This window comes from Schistocerca serialis, chromosome 6 (genome assembly GCF_023864345.2).
Source record: "Schistocerca serialis cubense isolate TAMUIC-IGC-003099 chromosome 6, iqSchSeri2.2, whole genome shotgun sequence".
NCBI lineage: Eukaryota > Metazoa > Arthropoda > Insecta > Orthoptera > Acrididae > Schistocerca > Schistocerca serialis.
Genome location: NC_064643.1, coordinates 536,061,569 through 536,081,625, shown reverse-complemented (window position 1 = coordinate 536,081,625; position 20,057 = coordinate 536,061,569). Strand labels below are relative to the sequence as shown.

At 37.9% G+C, this 20,057-nt stretch overlaps 1 protein-coding gene across 1 annotated transcript in view; it reads left to right on the top strand.

Annotated features, from left to right (window-relative positions):
* LOC126485143 (gamma-tubulin complex component 6) overlaps positions 1-20,057 on the top strand; it is a 256,718-nt gene that overhangs the window by 225,672 nt on the left and 10,989 nt on the right. The window contains exon 16 of the mRNA XM_050108806.1: positions 8,255-8,472. Coding sequence (XP_049964763.1) covers positions 8,255-8,472 — 218 coding nt within the window. The remainder of the gene's footprint in view (positions 1-8,254; positions 8,473-20,057) is intronic.

Sequence of the window (20,057 nt, the reverse complement as noted above, 5' to 3'; positions counted from 1 at the left end):
CCAATCTTAAATATAGAAAAGAATTATACACTACCATCACATTTTGGTCAGAGAGTAAGAGTTACATAACAGCGTATCATTGAGAACTTCATTTATCGGCAAAGCAGATGGTGGAACAGTACTTCAGAAATTATGTGAGGCACTTTCTAAGACTTATTCCAAATAAATGTCTTGTGGAGGAATCAGATGCACCTAATGTCAATAAATAAGTTTTTATGTGTTTAGATAGCGATGTCCAGGAGACTCGAGGCTGACAATTTATAAGCTTCAGAACTTGCGACATTCATACAATGCATAATGCATGTGTAAAGGCTTTAGAGTGCATAGGTGGAAAAGCATCTGAATTTATGATCAATATTTACTTTTATGTTGACAGTTGGCTTGTTCCCTGGCAAGAATTTGAGGGAATTCGGTCTAAGTTTAACATTCTACTTTAAGTATTTTGAGAAATACTACCACAAGGTGGCTTACTTTATTACCTTCAGCCAACAAGATTTTGAAGCAGCTTTATTACTTTCTTAAGCATATACCTTTAAAAATAATTCTGCTGCTGTTCAGTCCAGATCCTACACTGCAATTGTTAATGCTTGAAAAAAACCTTCATTGAAAGCAGAACTTCATTTCATAATTTCATCTGTAGAACTATTCAGTAACCTCACACAGTGAATTCAGACTGAACACTTTTGATTCACAAGTTGCATACAGAAATTTAAAAAAAAACATATTTCAAACCTTTTTGGCTTGTGGTTTGAAGGTTTCTTCTTTGAGAAAAATTGAGAATATTTCTGAAGTTCTTCATAATGAACTCTTTAGATTGGATAATCTGATTCCTCTTGAACAACTAGGTGTTAGCTGGCAAATAACCAAAGAGCTTAGTAAACTGTTAGAGAGTGAAGTGCTGTGGTTTCTGAATAATGTTCAAAAACATTACATCCCAGCTTGCAAACATATGATGGAAGACACGTGCTTATTAAGTGTACCACTGAAAAGTTTTAGGTTGACCTCAAAGAAAAGAGTCAAAAGCAGAAGCTGCAGTGACTTGTTAATGGTTGCAGAAATGATGACATTCAGTGTCTGGCAAAATCACCTACTAGATGAGTGGAAGGTTCTACAAATTGTAAAAGATTACCCAGCTTTAGATAACAAAGATATTTGCATTTACTGACATCAGCACATCTCAAAAAGAGACTAATCATCCATACAGTCAAAGTTCCCAAATGTTTAAAAACTCTTACATTGTCCCATGAAAATGAAGACATAGAGAGATGATGATGCATTTTGAAGCACATATTGTGAGAAGACAAAGAAGTGATGACCAGAAGATTTTTAAATACTGTTTTGACTGTGAAGGATGCTTTGGGATAATACTCCCATTTCCTTTCTGTGGCTATTGACTCACAGCTTATTAGGTATGGATAGCAAGTGCTTGCAAATTACATTGCTTATAAAGCAGGATGTGAATGGAAAAGAAAACATGAATTAAAAGAAAATTAGCAAGAAGAACAAAACCAAAGGCTCCTTGAAGAGGAGATTAAAATGGTGAATAACATAAATAAAATCAGTTGACTGTGAGACAGCTGCTGTGAAAGTAAGAGAATACCAAGTATCTAAGGAGGCATGAAAAGAACTTCTTCCTCAAGTTCGAACTAAACTGAAGAAATCACTCAAAAAAGATTTAAGGGGAGTAGGATGTAGAAAGGGCCGATTTGGAGCAGGAGAGGGTCCACAGGGCATTTTAATTTCCACTGTCTATACTTTTACAAATAAATTCATAAAACTTTGTCAACATGACGAGGAAGGATTCAGGATTCACACTCATAGCAGTGGAAGTTCAAAAACATAGCAAAATAAATTTTTTTTACATGCGAAATTTCATCATTTTTTCACTTAGTATTGGACGCATTCGTTGCTATAGGTACATTTTTCTTCATAAGTAGGATAGATTCTTTGATGAATTTTTCGCAGCATACAAACCGTACTTACTGGTGTATGAAACTGTAGAATTTATTTAATTTATGAAAAAATGAATTAGCTGCTACATTTTAAATTTTATAGTTAATTATCTCAATTTTTTCCACAGTTTTAATAGATTTGGAAAATCCTAGAGTTTCATACACCTGTAAGTATGGTTTGGGTTTTGTGCAAAATTCATCCAAGATTCTCTCTTACTTATGAAGAAAAGTATACCTATAGCAACAAATGCAGCCAATAGTAAGTGAAAAAATGATGGAATTTCACATGCAAAAAAAAAACCACTGCTATGAGTGTGAATCCTGAATCATGATGACAAAGTTTGTGAATTTATTTGTGAAAGTATAGACAGTGGAAATTATAAAGTCCTGTGGTGCCTCTCCTGCTCCAAGTCGGCCCGTTTGACATTGTATCCCCTTAAAGACAGCAAAACTGGTTCAGGGTATGTACAAGGGTGCGCAAATCATTAAAGAGAAGAAAGAGTGAAAGAAAGTGAGGTGAAAACCATTCAGAAAAACCTTGAGAAAAGAAAATCTAGTATGATTACTTCAGTTCTTGCAAAGATTCCTAAGAAACAGTAATCAAAAAATATTTTGTTGATCTTTTTCCAGTACTGAAGTGTAGCATATCTTTAGCTGTAAAAGTGTGATGTTATTTAGTGTGTGAATTAAGATCACAAATATCCAATTACCAATACCAAATTACAGTGTAAGTACATATACAAGGAAAAAACTGGTCATACCCCATCCAGAATCACATCAGAGAAATTTATTATGGTCTATATCAGTCTTATTGCTGGGGGATTATTGAAAATAATAACAATTAATTTGTGGCATATCCATTTATTGAACTAATTTTTCACCTTTTAATCACCTTTTTAAAATATTTCATCTCCTTTTAAATCACCTGTTTCAGATATTTTGTCACCTTTTTCAAGTGCCATCATGGATCTCTAGCCTGTAATTCGTACAACTATTTGAAATGACAGCTCGAAGCACTGTGTTTTACTAGAAATATAAGCTTGCTTATTAACTCTGAGCAGCTTACATAACATTGGTTACCAAACACAACTTCAGTGGTTTGTCCCCTGCCCTTTTCATGGTTTCATTTATTTTCTTTTATACTCCTCACTGTGATTTTGCAGTCAAAAAGAAAAATCAGTATGTAATTTCAATAATAGTGCAGGATCACAAACTACAGTGAAACTATTGTGCTCATTCATGGTCTTGTTTAGTAACCTTGAAAAATCTGGATACTAAGAAAAGACACAGAGAACTGTGTTGCACCATTTTTGTGAAGCCATCTTTTTGCAAATGGGTAATGATTTTTGAAATTTCTTCTTTTTCATTAATGACACAAATACTAAATTTTGGGTGTAGGAGTTTTCATTGGCTGTGACTTCCACCTCTGTCATGGCCTAAACTAAATCAATTTTACCTCAGTTAGCAGCAGGAGAAATCATCTTTGAATAGGATTCCAATTGATGGTCGAGCCCAGCACTCTTCATGTGGCTTTGTCAGAGGTGACAGATTTCTTTTAATGCATGTTAAAATTTGTGACTCAGGTGAGAATCAAGCACAAGGCCTTGAGAGTACTTTGCAAGAACCAGTCAATCAGACCATCCAAATGCACAAAAAAGGTGTTGAGAAACAGGGTTGTCAATGATTGACTTACATTTAAATTAGTTGAGAGTTGAAGCCCACTGCTTCCTTATTTCTTAAACTATATTTCACCTGCTTAAAGTATCTAATACACCACTAATAGCAAAACCTTTCAGAAAATGTTCTGTGTAAGAGCTCAAGGATGCCTGTTGTAATGAGAGCAATTGCTAGTTAAGTGTTTCCTCTCAGTGCAACAGATGCTGGCCAGTAGCTTACTGATACCAGCCAACATCCATCCATGTGATTTCAGTGCTTTGCACCTTAAACCTATGACTGACAGTGCACATTGCAACATTTTTGTCAACAAACATAAAATTATTTATCTTTGTGGTTTGGTTTTCTGCACTAAATATTTTTTTTATGATCCAAGTGAACAACAGTGGTGTGACCACTGCTAAAGCAGTATATGACATGAGGAATAATGAATCATGTAATCTGTCAATACCAACAAATTTTACCTGAAATAATTAGTTGCTGTAAAAGTTCATGATGTTTTTGCTTGGAACTGTCTTTTTTTTTTTTTATTTGAGGTTCCAGTATTTTTCTTGTGGTGGCACATTGAATGTTGCACATTTGCAAGTTATAAGAGTGGTCTTTAAGCCTTAGAAAATGGAGTTTCAAATGGGTATTAATAAGGAAGATTGTGGACAGGGGTTGGCAGTGGAGGCATTTTGCAACATTTGTGCCATTTCAAGAATATTGGTTTGGTGCAGTTCTCCATGCTAATCCAGTCACATGCATGCCTTAGGATGTATCCTATGAAATGATCCCTTCTTTTATTCTTTTAGTCAAGTTGTGACAAAATTTCTTTCTTTCCAAACCAGTTAAGTACTTCCCCATAGTCTTGATCTATCCTTCTAATCTTCAACATTCTTGTGCAGCACCACTTTTCAAAAGCTTCTATTTTCTTCTTGTCTGAACTCTTTATAGCTCACATTTCACCTTCATTCAAGGTTACACTCCAGACAAATATCTTCCAAAAAGGCTTTCTAACACTTAAATTTATATTGGATGCTAACTACTTTCTCTTTCTCAGAAACACTTTTGTTGCTATTGCCATTCTGCATTTACTATCCTCCCTGTTTTTCCCATCTTCACTTATAGTGCTCTCCCAATAATAAAACTCCTCTACTACTTGTATTGTCCCACTTCTAAATGTAATTCTCTCAGCAGCACTCGATTTAATTTGACTATATTCCGTTATCCTTGTTCTGCTTTTGTTGATGTTCATCTTATAAGCTCTTTTCAAGACACTATGCATTCCATTCAACTGCTCTTTCAAGTTCCTTGCTTCTCTGAAAGAATCACAATGTCAACCTCAAAGTTTTTATTTCTTTTCTCTGAACATTTAATTTCCTTTCAAAATGTCTCCTTGGTATCCTTTACTGGTTGCTCAGTGCACATGCTGAATGATATTTGGAATAAACTAGAACCCACTCTTGCTCCCTTCTCAACTACAGCTGCCCTTCATGTCCTTCACCTACAATCTGTTTCTATGAATAACTTTCCACTCTCTGTATTTTATCCCTGCTACCTTCAGAATTCACATGTCTTCTAGTCAGTGGTGTTAAATATTTTTGACAAGTCTGTAAATGTAAATTTACCTTTCTTCAGCTCATCTTATAAAATATGGTCAGTTTTGCATCGTGTGTCCCCTGCTTTCATTCAGAATTCAACTAATCTTCCCTGAGCTTGACATCTACTAGTTTTTACATATTTCTGTAAGTAATTTGTGTCAGTAGACCAATAATTCAGTAATATTCACATTTGTCAGCAACTACCACCTTTGAACCATCTGGTGCTGTTCCACCTGTAGCAGCACTGAATTGGAATCAACCTCTTTATGAGAGTGCTATAATGCCAAGCACTGGCCAGTGAGATGCAGTCCAGGAGACTGTGCAGGAAGTGGGACTATCGGAAAAGTTACAAAAGTGCTACTTTGGTCAGTTGGTTTATTTGGAAAAGGGGAACACAGAGAGGTCATTGGTCCCATTGGATTAGGGAAGGATGGGGAAGGAAGTCAGCTGTGCCCTTTCAAAGGAATCATTCTGGCATTTGCCTGAAGTGATTTAGGAAAATTACGGAAAACCTAAGTCGGGATGGCCGGATGCAGGTTTGAACCGTCATCCTCCCAAAAGCGGGTGGGTCAAGAAAGTTGCCTAAACACAGCTGGTGGGTAACGTTCAGCCAACCAGAATAAGAGCCTTCATTTAGAACTCCATGGAATCTGATTTATATTTTCCCTCTCACAGTAACTTTGGCGCTGAGTCTTCATTGTCTGGCATTCCAACACTTGTCACCAGTTTGAACAATGAACTGACTGTTTTACAATCATTGTGGATTTTGGGCAGCTGCCAAGGAGATCTACATTTGTTAATACCTGGTGCTTGCAATTTTTTTGTCTTTGATCAATAAAGTTCATCAGTGGTTAGTGCAGTTGTAGCCAACTAGGTTGTCTGTGACCCATGTACTTTTAATATCAACTTATATATTTGAGTCATCATCAGTCTTTCACCTCTTAGGCAATGATTAGGCATTCTTCCAAACTCAGAGGTCAGTCAGTAAGTCACTTAGACAGAGGCTTGAGGGTTTACAGCTGAAATATTGGAAGAGAAACTAAAGACGTTCCATGTGCAAAATAATGATATATTCAGAAACAGCATTACAGATACAATCATGAAGTCTTTTGTGGCACATTTAAACAATGTAAAATCCAGGATGGAGTAATGAAAATATTATGAAAAGATAGATTGCTACCTACCATATGGTGGAGATGTTGAGTCACAGACAGGCACAACAAAATGACTGCTAAACGAACAAAGTTTTGCCCAAAAGGTGTCCTTCTGAATCGGACAAAACACATACACACACACACACACACACACACACACACACACACACACACACACACACACACACACACACTCATGCAAACACAATTCACACACACATGATCACTGTCTCTGGTTGCCAAGACCAGACTGTGTTGGCATGAATGTGTGTGTATGTACGTTGTCTAATTCGGAAGAAGGCCTTTTGGCCAAAAGCTTACTTGTTTAGCAGTCTTTTTGCTGTGCCTGTCTGTGGGACTCAACATTTCCAGTATATGGTGAGTAGCTCTCTATCCTTTTCATAATATTGTATGTGTGGCATATTTATTGTAGTAAATGTTCTCATCCAATTATAACATTAATTCTGTTTGAAAATATAAGCTTTCTTGAATGTATGAGTGCAGGTTGTAGACATATGGTTGATGACATATGGAAGTTTAGGTCTGGCTGTGGAGCATGCTCGGATAGCCTCGTCGTAAGGCAACCACTTACAATAAGCGGGAAATCCAGATTCAAGTCCTGGTCTGGCACAAATTTTCATTCTCATCATTCCATTATACAGCTGATGGTTGTCCGTATTCACAACTGCAAGTGCATTTCATGTATTCTCTTGAGTAGTCTGTAACTTGAGATATGGATGGGGGGCTTTTTTACCTCCAGAGGATGCCATTATCATTAAACAATATCCTAGAACTGTATATCCTTGGAAAAAAATCAACACCAGCAGTTTCCTGTTGCTTTCAACTGTTTGCTGTACCAGCATAGCAAGACCATGTTAACTTATGCTACAAGACCACATCAGTCAATCATCCAAATTGTTGCCTTAAAACCACTGGCAAGGCTATTGCCCCACTACCTCTCTCCCATTCCAGGAACCAAATGTTAGTCTGGCCTCTTTACAAACACCCTTCTAATGTGGTTGCACTTAAATGATATCTGCCTGTATTGTTGAGGTACACAATCCACTCCACTGCGGCAAGATCCATCGGGTGGCTATTACTAAATGATAAATCTGTGGGTTGACTGAATGCAAGGCGGATGATGGATCTTCATTTCCCCTTATTTTGTATTTGTGTGCTTCTGTGTACTAGTTGCAGAAAAGAAAACTTCTCATTTCAAAACACCAAGGTATATGATTGGTGATTGAGACACTGGATTAGTGGTATAATTAATAAATGTTAAATTGATACATTATAATTGTGGACTTCATTTACAGCCAACATGACTAACCATAATACTAGAGTGATAAGAGGAGCAGGGTCCAGATTCTTGCCTTGCCCTCCTGATCTAAGTTTACTTTTGTCTCATTAAGTCATTGTGAATGGATGCTGGAATACTTCATTAAACAGGACATATAGTTCCCTCCTTCTCCTCCTCCTCCTCCTCCTCCTCCTCCTCCACCACCACCACCACCTCCAACTGAACTAGTACTTTTGACTAATGATTTCAATATTTATTAGGTGTTAAGACTATGATATTCCTTCCCATCAATATAGTGAAAGTGCATTTTTGTGTTTATTTCTAGTTGGAAAAGTTTTTTACAGTATTTTTATGCCATGTTCCTGGTATAATCTGTACTCTTCACTAAGCATCAGGCTTCTTACATACCAGTACAATAGGCATGGTATGCTTGAACAACAACAAGAAGAAAAAAGAGCATACATTATTATTTGAACCAAAGTCAATGCTGAAGTATTATAGTTCTAAATACAAATATATAGTTAACTGATACAAAATGTACTGAAACCAAAAAAGAAGTGCTTTGTTTGCAGTTATTTTACTTCTGCACAGGACCTTAAGTTGCCTGCAAATTACACTAGAAATGAACATCATTGGATACATCTGTGTCGTCATGAAATGATGCAGTTTGTCCATGGCCTGCAAATTTATATAATGTCCACTGTGTTGCAAGTTAGCTGGGCAGAATTTGAAGTATTACTTGGAAATGCTGTTTCCCTTGATGACCTTTATCGCTTCCACGCAAGCTATCTCAAGACAATATTATACAAGTAAGTTATCTCTAATAATTTTAATGTAATAATAGTAGTAGTAGTAGTGCTGGTGATAGAAGAAGAAGAAGCTGTGTTGTATTGAAATTATGATTGTCATCAGAATCAGATTGGACTTTGGAAATGTCCACAAAAAATATCCAGGGAACTCATTATAATTGATTTCAAGAAATGTCCTCAGACCTTCTGCTTGCTATGCAAGATGTTTCCCCAAAGTTTTTAGTGATTCTTTTGCTTTTATTTTTATTAATGTCTCAGTAATCTCAACTGCATCTTTGAATGTTTTACCAGTAATGTTGTTCTGTATCATTTGTATGAAGTAACACTGAGGTTTTTACAATTCAACAACAGAGACAGGAGGCACAGTATTAGTGTGTGACTAGCAGAGAGTGTAATATTACCTGAAGAAACTAGTTCACTTGAAACTTAATTACAGCATGCACCATTCCAGTATACATAAACCTATGAGGTTCTTTGTTAATTAACGGGCTAAACATTAAAGATATATCCTTCTATAATCTACTAATTATGTATAGCAGATAATCATCTTTTAAAAGTGGTAATCTTTGTTCCCAGGACATGTGTAGTTAAGGCTGTGAAAAATAAGTAAAGTTTCTCACAAGGATATCAGTAAAACACATTTGCTGAAATGGCTTGCAGGAAAGAGGGGGTATGAAATGTCAAAACTTTGCAAATTTACTGTTCCTCTCTTTGTAGGGGACAGACTACATTCTACATAAGTGGCAAGAAGACCTGATGCAAATAAAAGTAAGACTCAGAACAAGACAGGTAAATGTGGCAAAGCGGAATATCTGCTACAAACAGATGGTTGTTGCACAAGACAGAACCTGAGGGAACAGGATTTTTGAGAATCTGTGGTCAACTGGGGGCAATATTTTTATTTCCAGTCACTGAATTTGGGGATGTTACAGTGGAAGTATAACAAAATAGACATAGGCTGTGTATTCTGTTCGACAGTGAAGTCAAATAACATGATATGTTCACAATATTTATGATATTTTCACATGCATTGCACTCTGTGTCAGGTAGGACAAATAATGCTTATTTAAAAGCTGTATAACTGTGTAATACAGTTTTATGTTACCCATCAAGAATAACTGTGACAGAAATATATTGTTGTCACTGTACTACCTAAGTGGTTTGTGCTGGAGGCTACTGGCTACAGAGGATGCATTTGGCTAAACGTCATGGTTCTTCTAAGCATCATTGATGTCTGTCACATGGATTCCAAAGCCATTCCTATTTTCTTTTAGTGACTGTTTGAATTGATGAAGAACACTAGTCTTTCTCATGGGGTGCGAAAATATTATTTGCAACTAAAGTGATTTCCACTAGGGTGCAATTGGATTGGATAGATAGAAATTCTGCTCACCAAGCAATAGCAGGAGAACACACATATAAAGATATTTAAGTTTGCAAGCTTTTGGAGCCAGCGGACCCTTCGTTTGGCAGAATGGTTGCAGGACAAGGAATAAAGGTGAAGGAAAAGGGCTGATGAAGTTTAGGAAAAGGGGCAGAGTTTGGAAAAGTCTTCCAGAACCCCGGGTCAAGGGAGACTTAATGGAAAGGTGAGAAGGAAAGACTGATTTTTAGGAGCTGCACTGAACGAGATTTGAAAACCTGAGAGCATAAAGGTGGAAGGTAAGGTAATATTAAGGCAGAGATTACTGAGAAAATATCATGCACAAGTTAATAAGAGTGGAAAACTAAGTGCAGTGTTTGTGGGGGAGGGGGGGGGGGGGGTGGATAGGTCAGAAAATAAAATATATTGAAAACTAAAATGGAGTGAGGAAAGAAATAGTTACTATGAAGAAATGCTGAGACCAAAGAAATTAATGTAAATTAATGCCAAGCAGGTGGTGAGAACCAAGGACATGTTGTAGTGCCAGCACAGCCATGAGAACCTGGATGGCTCCTTCCTATGCCAGCCTTTTGTGGGTCACTTGGAGGATGCTTTTCTGTGATCCATAAGCCTTCAGCCCCTGGTTTGACACATTGATGACATCTTTGCCACAAGGCCTGGTAGCGAGGTTGACCTGTTAAAAATTTTGGAATCCCTAAATACATTCTCCCAATTGAATTTCTCGTGGTCCTGTTCCGAATCCCATGCTACTTTCCTTGACTTTGATCTCACCCCCACCGAAGGTCAGCTGCACACTTCTGCTCACATTGCACCTACTAACAAACAGCAGTACTTACGTTTTGACAGTTGCCATCCTTTCCATGTCAAATGTTCCTTTCGATACAGCTTTGGCATTTGAGGCAAACATATTTGTTAGAAGCAGACTTTTTACACAACACACCACCACTCTCATCTCAGCCTTCAGTGGATATAATTACCCTACTAGCCAAGTTCAAAAGCAGATTTCCCAGGCCATCACATCCAATCCTCATACTGCTTCCAAAAACCAGCTTAGGAGCACATCTCTTGTCTCCCAGTATTGTCCTGCGCTTCAATGTATTAAACAGTTACTTCAACAAGGTTATGACTTGCTAAAATCATGTTCTGAAATGAGATCCATTCTGTCCAACATTTTGCCCACCACACCTAGAATAGCTTCCCATTGTACTCCCAAACTCTGCAATATCCTTGTCAGACCCTATGTGGCTGCCTTGCTTTTAGTTCTCTATATCATTCATTTTCTGTCTCTTTCCCCCCCTCTCTTTCCCCCTCTATCACAAATTGTGCCCTTAGCTTACTGCTCTTATTAACTCATTCATAATGTTTTGGCAGTAATGTCTTGTGTTACCTCATCTTCCACCTTCAAGCTCTCACATTTTCAAATCTCATCCAGTGCAATCCTCAACAATCAGTCTTTCCTTCTCATCCTCCTGGTAAATCACCTCTGACTCGGGGTTCTGGGTGACATTTCCAAAGTCTCCTCATTTCCTAAATCTCACCAGTTTTTCCCCCCTTCACCCCTCTACCTTCCCTTTCAATCATTCTGCCAGAAGGAGGAGCCACTGGCTCTAAAACCTTTCAAACTTAAATACCTTTATATGCCAATTCTTAGGTTAGATACAGAAAGAGAGACATCCTCATGTGCCAATAAACTTAACTAGAACTAAGTCATAGTTAACAATAAAAATGCTCATGTAATTCTTCAAAATAAAAATCGACCTTCTAAGACCTGGAATGTGTTGGAAAAACAGATCCATCAAACATGGAGGCAGTGTACATATTGCAATCATAATCTTGCCATCCACCTGTATCTGTATTTTGCATTTGAAGTGTGAATCAGAAGAAGATTGGGAATTATCTCCATGGGAATATGTGAATTCAGTTTGACTATCAAAAGTATGTTTCTGTACAACTTCGCAAGGACTCTGTACAGCTCTCACCTCCCCTCTCCCCCTCCCCTTGTTGTCAACTCACTCATGAGGACGTTTTCTGGTGTTTTAGACCCCCTCCCCCTCTTTAACAAACATATATAATGTGAGGAAATGGGTCAGTAAATATAAGGCAGAGATAACATTAATGTTAATCAGATTAAATTAAAAGTTAAGAAGAGAGTTATTTCTGTTTGTTAAATATAACAAAAAGAGAATTTTGCTCCTCTCTGGGATTAAAAATGTGGATGATTTGTTGTGTTGTGTCGCACGGTATAGAAAAGTGAATGTGAAGTAATAAAGTATGGGAAAGTTTTGCCATGGGCTGATAACAGTGTTTAAGTATAATTATGAAAGCGTAGGGAACTTTGTTGCAGATTAAAAAGATGTCATAACCTTTCTAACAGATAGTGTTGAAAAAGACATAAATCACTGAAGTGTCTCATCTATCAGACTGTCTAAATGTCCAAGATTTTATTGTATAAAAAGTGTCTTAAAGAAACAAAAGTAATCAGTTAAGCTATTTATTGATCATACCAATATCAGCGAGAAATTATGAATATGTCTGGTATCAGAGTCTCATATCAGAAAAGTAAAAATGTTTTACAATTACTGCCAGAGCTGCATCCAGATAGGAGCTGGTTATTGTGAATGGTTTACTGCAAGGAAATAGTGTGCAACAGAGCAGTACATTGCCCCTGCTTCAGTTCATCACTCCGACGGATGAAGTAAAGAAGAGAAAGAAACAAAAAGCTGGAAGGAATTCAATGCATTTATCTTTATAAATGGTGGCCAGAAGCATGTCAGAACTAGTGCAACAAAAATCAAACATATGAAACCACCAGTGGAAACAGTGTGGCCTAAAAATCAGTCACGCTAAACGGTTGAGATACCAGTGAGCACACATAGGTTACAGGTGAACATCAACCAATATGGAGAAAAGCTAGTTAATTCTGACAACTTTCAGTGGTTTGCTAGTATCATAATTGGACACACCAAGTCTCCCACAGAAGTCACAAAAAAAAAATTCAAAAAGGAGCTCACTTTGACCAACGAGTTAGGACTCTCCTATGGGACAACCAAATATCTTTAAGATCCAGGAAAACCCATCATCTTGCATTTTTTTTTTTACTAATAACTATATTGTTATGTGCGCACTATAACACAACAAATATTCCGTGATAACCAAATTTATTTGACCTTCTGTCACTCAAAACAAAACTTAAGTTCGACTACACAACACTTCGCAAGCTGTAGCACCAAGGAGAAATCAGAGTCACTAATAGAGAATACAAGTCCAAACCACTGCCAACCAGTCAATACCGACACGTCGCAAGTTTCCAGCCAGTTTGGTCGTCGTGAATCCAGCATCCGGGTAGTAACACAGTCATCGGCGAAGATTGAACTGGTTAAACGGGCTCAGGGAGATCGCTTAAATCCGCAGGTCTGGCCAATCAGAGTGTTTGTAGATGGTACCCTTATACGGTTGCTCACTCTGGTGGCAAGGGCAGCGCCGTCAGGGTAATCCGTATCGATAGTGGTGTGTGCACTGCCGCTAACCCCGTGACGACGTGTTCACTCGCGCCAGTTGTTGACATCGTGTGTGGCACTAGCGGTACTCGCTGTGTGCCGCGCGTGTTGTAGCACGCCACGCCGAGTTGACGGCTGCTGTGCGGCGGCCGATACGACATATATATGCCCTTGGAAGCTAAACTATCAACAGTAGAAAAATTAAGTTCTTGAGGTAAGTGCTCCAGAAGAATAAGGGAAAAATGATGTCAAGAAACACCAGCAAAGCAACCAGTATGCAAAACCACTTCAATTTTGAAATGGTTTGCACATGTAAAGAGGATGGATCAAACAAGAATAGTGTGAAAAGTCTTGAAAAGAAACTTGAAGGCAAGAGACATAGATGCTGGCCAAAAAACTGTGGATAATTCAAATGAAACAGGATTTGGCAGAAAGAGGAGTGAAATGGAATCAAATCAAGACGAAAAAATGTACCTGGACAGTCAACAACGAAAAGTGATCTTACATCTCATCTGACCAACTGGAGATGGATGATGATGACGATGACAATCAGTAACAGAATAAAACAGTTCTCTCTGACACCTGCCACAAGATGATTATCAAAAAAATTATGACTTATTACATTTTCACAGTTCATGCAGTAAAACTTCACCATTTGGTATGACATTTTGATTTATTACTTCTTTACTACTAATTCTGTTCACAACACTTTTTAAAAACACAATATACAAATAAAACTGAATGTACCTGCAAAATTATATTATTGTACTACACATAGTACAGGAGGTGTGACATAATAAACATTGCTAGAAAGGTTGTCACATTTTTTTTAAATCTGCAACAAAGTTCCCTACACTTTCATAAATATATTTAAACATCTTAGCTTTTGCTTAAAAGAAAGTGCAAATTACCTAGACTATACTCAACCAGTGTTTGATAGAGAGAGCACTTAGTGACTTCCTACAAACTTTAAGCATAATTTCAAATCTTTTCAAAACTTTTTTCATTTTCATGCTTAACATCTGATATGGAAGACATTAACTCATCTGTAATGTAATCAGACATTTGAAGCTGTTTTATACACAGGAGTAGAATTCCTTAAGGAATTGGGGGTTTACTGGTTTAACAGAATTTATGTCGAAAAAATTCGCATGCAGCATATTTAATAAAATTGACAAAGAGACATATCAGAGAGTATATACTATAACACAACATGAAAAGACAAGGAACATATTTACACATTATGCACAGTACATAACAACACAATGAGGATGAAGAAAAATGATTAACTCTTAACATGCCAGCAGGCTTTTATTTCTTCTTTTAATAATAATTAACATTTTCCTTAATTTTTAAACTCTTTTAGCAATTACAAATTTTATCCACTTGACATCTTGTGCATGACTTTAGCATAAAATGAACATATTTTACAACAAAAAGATGTTAAAGACTTGAAGATGACAGCAACGACTGTTGAAACTGGTCATCTTGAATTTAAAAAATTCTATGCGATGTTGGCTTTTGAATGGTTTTTAACAATTAAAACAGATTGCTCTTCAGTACTCTGAAAAGCCACCCAATAATTCATCAGCAACCAGTGCATTTTCTATATGCACAATATAATTCACGTACAAACATTAAATCAGAAGTCTGCACTTTTGCACCAGTCAATAAGAAGGTCCTTTTAGCGTCATCAGACATCCTGTGAATTTATAATTATTTAATTACCTCTTTAATTAAATTCTTCTCTAAAGACATCCTTACCAACTTGTATATCTCATTCTAAAATCTTATTTCCCTCTTCTCATGGCATCAGTTCTTTGTAGCAGAATATTAATATTAGTTCTGCCATCTCATTCATGTGTGATTGGCTAACATCTTAATGGGCACAAATGGGGTTAGAATGTGAACAGTGCAAAATGTTTTCTCATAGAACAGACATAATTTTGCATTAAGTAGAGAATACTAACTGCTCACTCCTTCCTGCATTTTCTTCTCACTCATAATTTAACTCGGTCAAAATAATCATTAGTCTACCAAACTGCCTAATTTGTCATAATACACTTGAGTATTGTTGAACATTTTATTTAAAGGACTGCAATTTCTCATTCCACAAAAACTTCATTTGGGGAAAAAAAATTGCACAAAAATACTTTCTTTAAGTCTCCACATCATTTTATGAGCAGCTTATTGTAACTCAATGGAATAAGATATTGTCCCATGTAATGGAAAGATAGTACACTTTTTAAAGAAGTCAAAGAACAGATTTAGAGAATTGCAGTGCTGTATCACTGGTGGTCATTTATTACAGAATTGTGGAAGTTGTGCTGTGCTCATGAAGACTAAATTAGTTATACCCAGCAAGGTAGCACAGTGGAAAGACACTAGACCGTTGTTTGGAAGTATGGTGGTTCAGATCTCAATCTGGCCATCTAGATTTAGGTTTTTCATGGTTTCTGTGAGCCATTTAAAACATCGAGCAGTTTATGATCATGTTGCCACATAAGCATCAAGGAGCTGCCAACAGTAGCCGGATTGTGCTCATTTTCTGGAGATTACTTCTACACAAAGTTGAAACCAGTCCTTAATAAAATATTATTGTGGCCTAGACTGCTATTTTAACCCAGTTGTATCACCAGATCGCTTTTACTCCTCTGGAACTTGTCCATATTTGTGATTTAAGACATACACTGGACTGTTTCCGCCAAAAAGAATGTGACTGATTTCCTTCCATAATCTGAGCTTGTGATCCATCTCATCAATGATGGAACATTAAATCCTAAACTTAATTTTAGATAATTCATGTGTAGGGACAAGAATGGATTCCATAAGAATCAGTTTTGTTAAGTTTTAGTCAATGTGTTTGATACAATGGTTCTTAGCTTCTGAAAATCCTTTGCAGCATCAAAGAAAACTTCGCTAATGAACACATAATAGACCAGCTCTCACCTACCGACAGAATTTCTAAAATATGTGATTCAACAGGTAAATTTCATACATTTTGTGTTTGGTTGATGAAGGGCTTTGTGTTTTCAACTGAAGGCTTGAAGTGACTGGTCTGTGCACATGAACATGTAAGAAGCTATTTATTACCTTAGGTATTTTTGAGTCTGTATTCTTTATGGTTGGCAGTGCAAGTTAAATGTCCCTTCAGTTGTTACACACTTTCGATATTTGGCCACTTTGTGCTAAAATTTTCTATGATCAGGAAGTACAACTACTTTTGTTATTTAGGCATTAGACTGTGGTCTAAGGCATTTTTCTGTGCCTAACATTTTACCTGCTTTGTGTGGAGATGTTACCAGAGGCTATAAAGACACTGATGATGTCTCCAGCATTAGGAGACAAAACATTAGGCCCAGAAACATGCCATGGCCTAATGCCCAAATAACAAAATTCATCAATGATTTAAATACCAGTTGTGAAAGCCTGCATTGTAAGAACAGCTCTTGCAATCAGTAACCAGGGAATAAAACCCTTATTAATTTGACAAAATCAGGTCAGTGTAAACATAGGCTTCCATGGCCATTGTCAGTGTTAATAAAATTCTCCTGGGCTGTTGACCGCATTTTCAATATATAAAACTGCCCAACATTTCGGTCAGTATTGCAAATGCTGTCCTCAGGGCTTTGTGCTGAGCTATAGTAGTGGTCAAAATATTGGACAATTTTATATATTGACAATGTGATCAACAGCCTTGAAGAATTTTATTGACAAAATCATGCCATTTTATGTGCATGTGTTTTCACTAAAACCAAATAATGGAAAATCCTGGATATAATAACAACAGTGTGGAAAGAAAAGATTGATTCTCACCACACAGGGGAAGTGTAGAGTTGCAAAGAGGCACAACAAAAAAGACTGCTAAAATATTAAGCTTTCGGACAAAGTCTTTCTTCCAAAATAGAAAACACATTCACACGAGCACAACTCACACCCACATGGCCACTGTCTCTAGACAGTGGAGCCTGACAGTGACTGCATCTGAAGTGAGCAGCAAACTGTTGGAGTGGATGCTGGGGTAAAGAGAAGGTGTGGGATTGGAAGGGTGAGAGATAGCAGGGTAAAGGTGGGGGAAAGTGCTGTGTTGTGTGAATGTGTAGGGAGATGGTGTAAACAGGATAGGGCTACCAGGTGCAGTGTCAGAGGCTGTGCTGAGGTGGAGGTGGGTGGGAGAGGGAGCAAAAGGGAAAAGGTTGGGGGGGGGGAGAGAAGTTAAGAAGGGAAAAGACTGGTAGGAACACTGGTGTGATAGAGGGTGTGTATAGTGCTGGAGTGGGAGCAGTGAAAGGGCAAGTGGTTGGAGGATGGAACTGATCAAGTTAGAGGCCAGGGGGGTTACAAGAACAAAGTATATGTTGCAGGAAGGGTTTCCACCTGGCAATTCATGAAAGCTGGTGTTGATAGGAAGAATCCAGAAGTAGTGGGCTGTGAAGCAGTCATTAAAGTGAAGTGTGTTGTGTTGGGCAGCATGTTCAGAAAGTAGGTTGTCCTGCTGTTTCTTGGCCACAGTTTGGTGGTGCCTATACATGTAGACACACAGCTTTTTAGTTGTTGTGCCCATGTGTAAATGGCACTGTGGTTGAAGCTTAGTTTGTAGATTGTGTGGCTGTTTGGTCTTGCACCTAGCAGGGATATGAGCCAGGAGGCAGGGGCTGGAAGCAGGAGTGGAGTAGGACAGACAAGAATATTGTGTAGATGTGTTGGGCAGCAATGTACCACTATGGGAGGGGTGTGGAGGATATTGGAGAGGATATTCCTCATTTCAGGAAACAATGAGAGGTAATTGAAGTCCTGGCAGAAATTGTTATTCAGTTACTCAAATCCTGTATCATACTGAGTCATGATGCCAGGCATTGGGTATGCAGTAGGTGACTGGAGGGACAAGACATAGGAGATCTGTTTCTGGACAAGGCTTGGAGGATAATTGTGGTCTGTGAAGGCCTCAGTCCCTGCAACAGACCTAGATGCAAAACTTGCCCCATACACCCTCCCACTATCAACTTCTTCAGTCCTGTCACAGGCATCTCCTACCCCAACAAATGCAGGGCCACCTGTGAAAGCAGCCATGCAGTCTACAAACTAAGCCGCAGCCACCATGTCACTTTCTACAGGGACATGACAACTAATAAGCTGTCTGTCCACATGAATGGCCACCACGAAACTGTGGCCAAGACACAGCTGGACCATCCAGTTGCTGAACGTGCTGTCCAACACAATGTACTTCACTTAAATGACTGCTTTACAGCATGCATCATCTGGATTCTTCCTGCCAAACCAGCTTATCTGAAATGTGCAAGTGGGAACTCTCCCTATAACACATCCTTTGTTCCCCTGGTCTCTACCTTCATTAGTCCTTGACCTGTCTATTACCCACCCCTTCCCTGCCCTGACTCTAGCACTAGACATGCCTTCTATCCCACCAACATTCCTACCAATCTTTTTCCCTTTCTCTCCCCTCCCCCTCTCTTTTCTCTCCTCTTCCCCTTTTGCACCCCCCCCCTCCTACCCCAGCACAGCCTCTTGACACTGCACCTAGCAGCCTTATCCTGTCCTCGCCATGTCCCTGCACTCTCCCATTGCATGGCATCTTGGCTCAACCCTACCCTGCCATCTCTCACCTTCCCCACCCAAAACCACCTCCTTACCGCCACCATCCACCCTAACAGTTTGCAGCTCATTTCAGACAGCCACAGTTGGGGCCCAGTGCGCAGAGACAGCAGTCATGCGTGTGTGAGTTGTGTCTGTGTGTGTGTGTTTTCTATTTCACAAGAAGGTTTTTGTCTGAAAGCTTAATATTTTAGCAGTCTTTTTCATTGTGCATCTCTGTGGTTCCAAACCACCTCTATGTGGTGAGTAGCAATCTACCCTTTCCATGTTGTTCTACAACAAAAGTAAGAGCATTAGTTACTGATCAGAGCAACTAGTTTTGTATTGTATTCTATTTTTTATTGGTCCTGTTGTCTACATAGTAGCTTATGCATAAGACATTGGACAAGTCAAGTTATAAATATACAGGCTGAAAGTCATTACAAGGCATACATATTTAAAGTTACAATAATACACTTTACATGTAAGTATTTATATAACACATTTCATAAATTTAAATATTCTTCAATGGAGTAAAAGCAGTGATGCTGTAAATATGACTTTAGAGATTTTCCAAATGTATTGACCTCAGTGATAGCTTTTATGTTTTCAGGAAGTTTGTTATAAAGCTTAACTCCCATGTGAAAAGTGCCTTTTTGGCACAGTGCTGTGCTGATCTGAGTCATATGTAAGTTTCTGTTCTGTCTGGTAAAGTGCTCATGTATATCACTGTTTTTTTGCAGTCTCCGGTCCTTGCCTATTACATTTAATTTAAAGAACAAAAGGGTTTCCATAATGTATACACATGGTAATGGAGGAATACCAGATTTCTTAAACAGGAGTTTACAAGAGTCTCTAGGCTACATGCACTTATTTTATATTCATTTGCCTGGGTGCTCTTAAAGGTTGATTGTAACATATTATCAGCAACACCTGTGAAAAAGTTGTTAAATGTGTTGGCTACTTCTAAGGGGTTTGTTACTTTTTTATTTTTATGTGATAGTGTTATATTTTTGCAAGGTTGTCTGTATTCTCCACATCCTTTTTTTATAACACTCCCCATAGTCTTTGATTTATTAGCTGAATTATAAATGATTTCATCATTATGCATTATT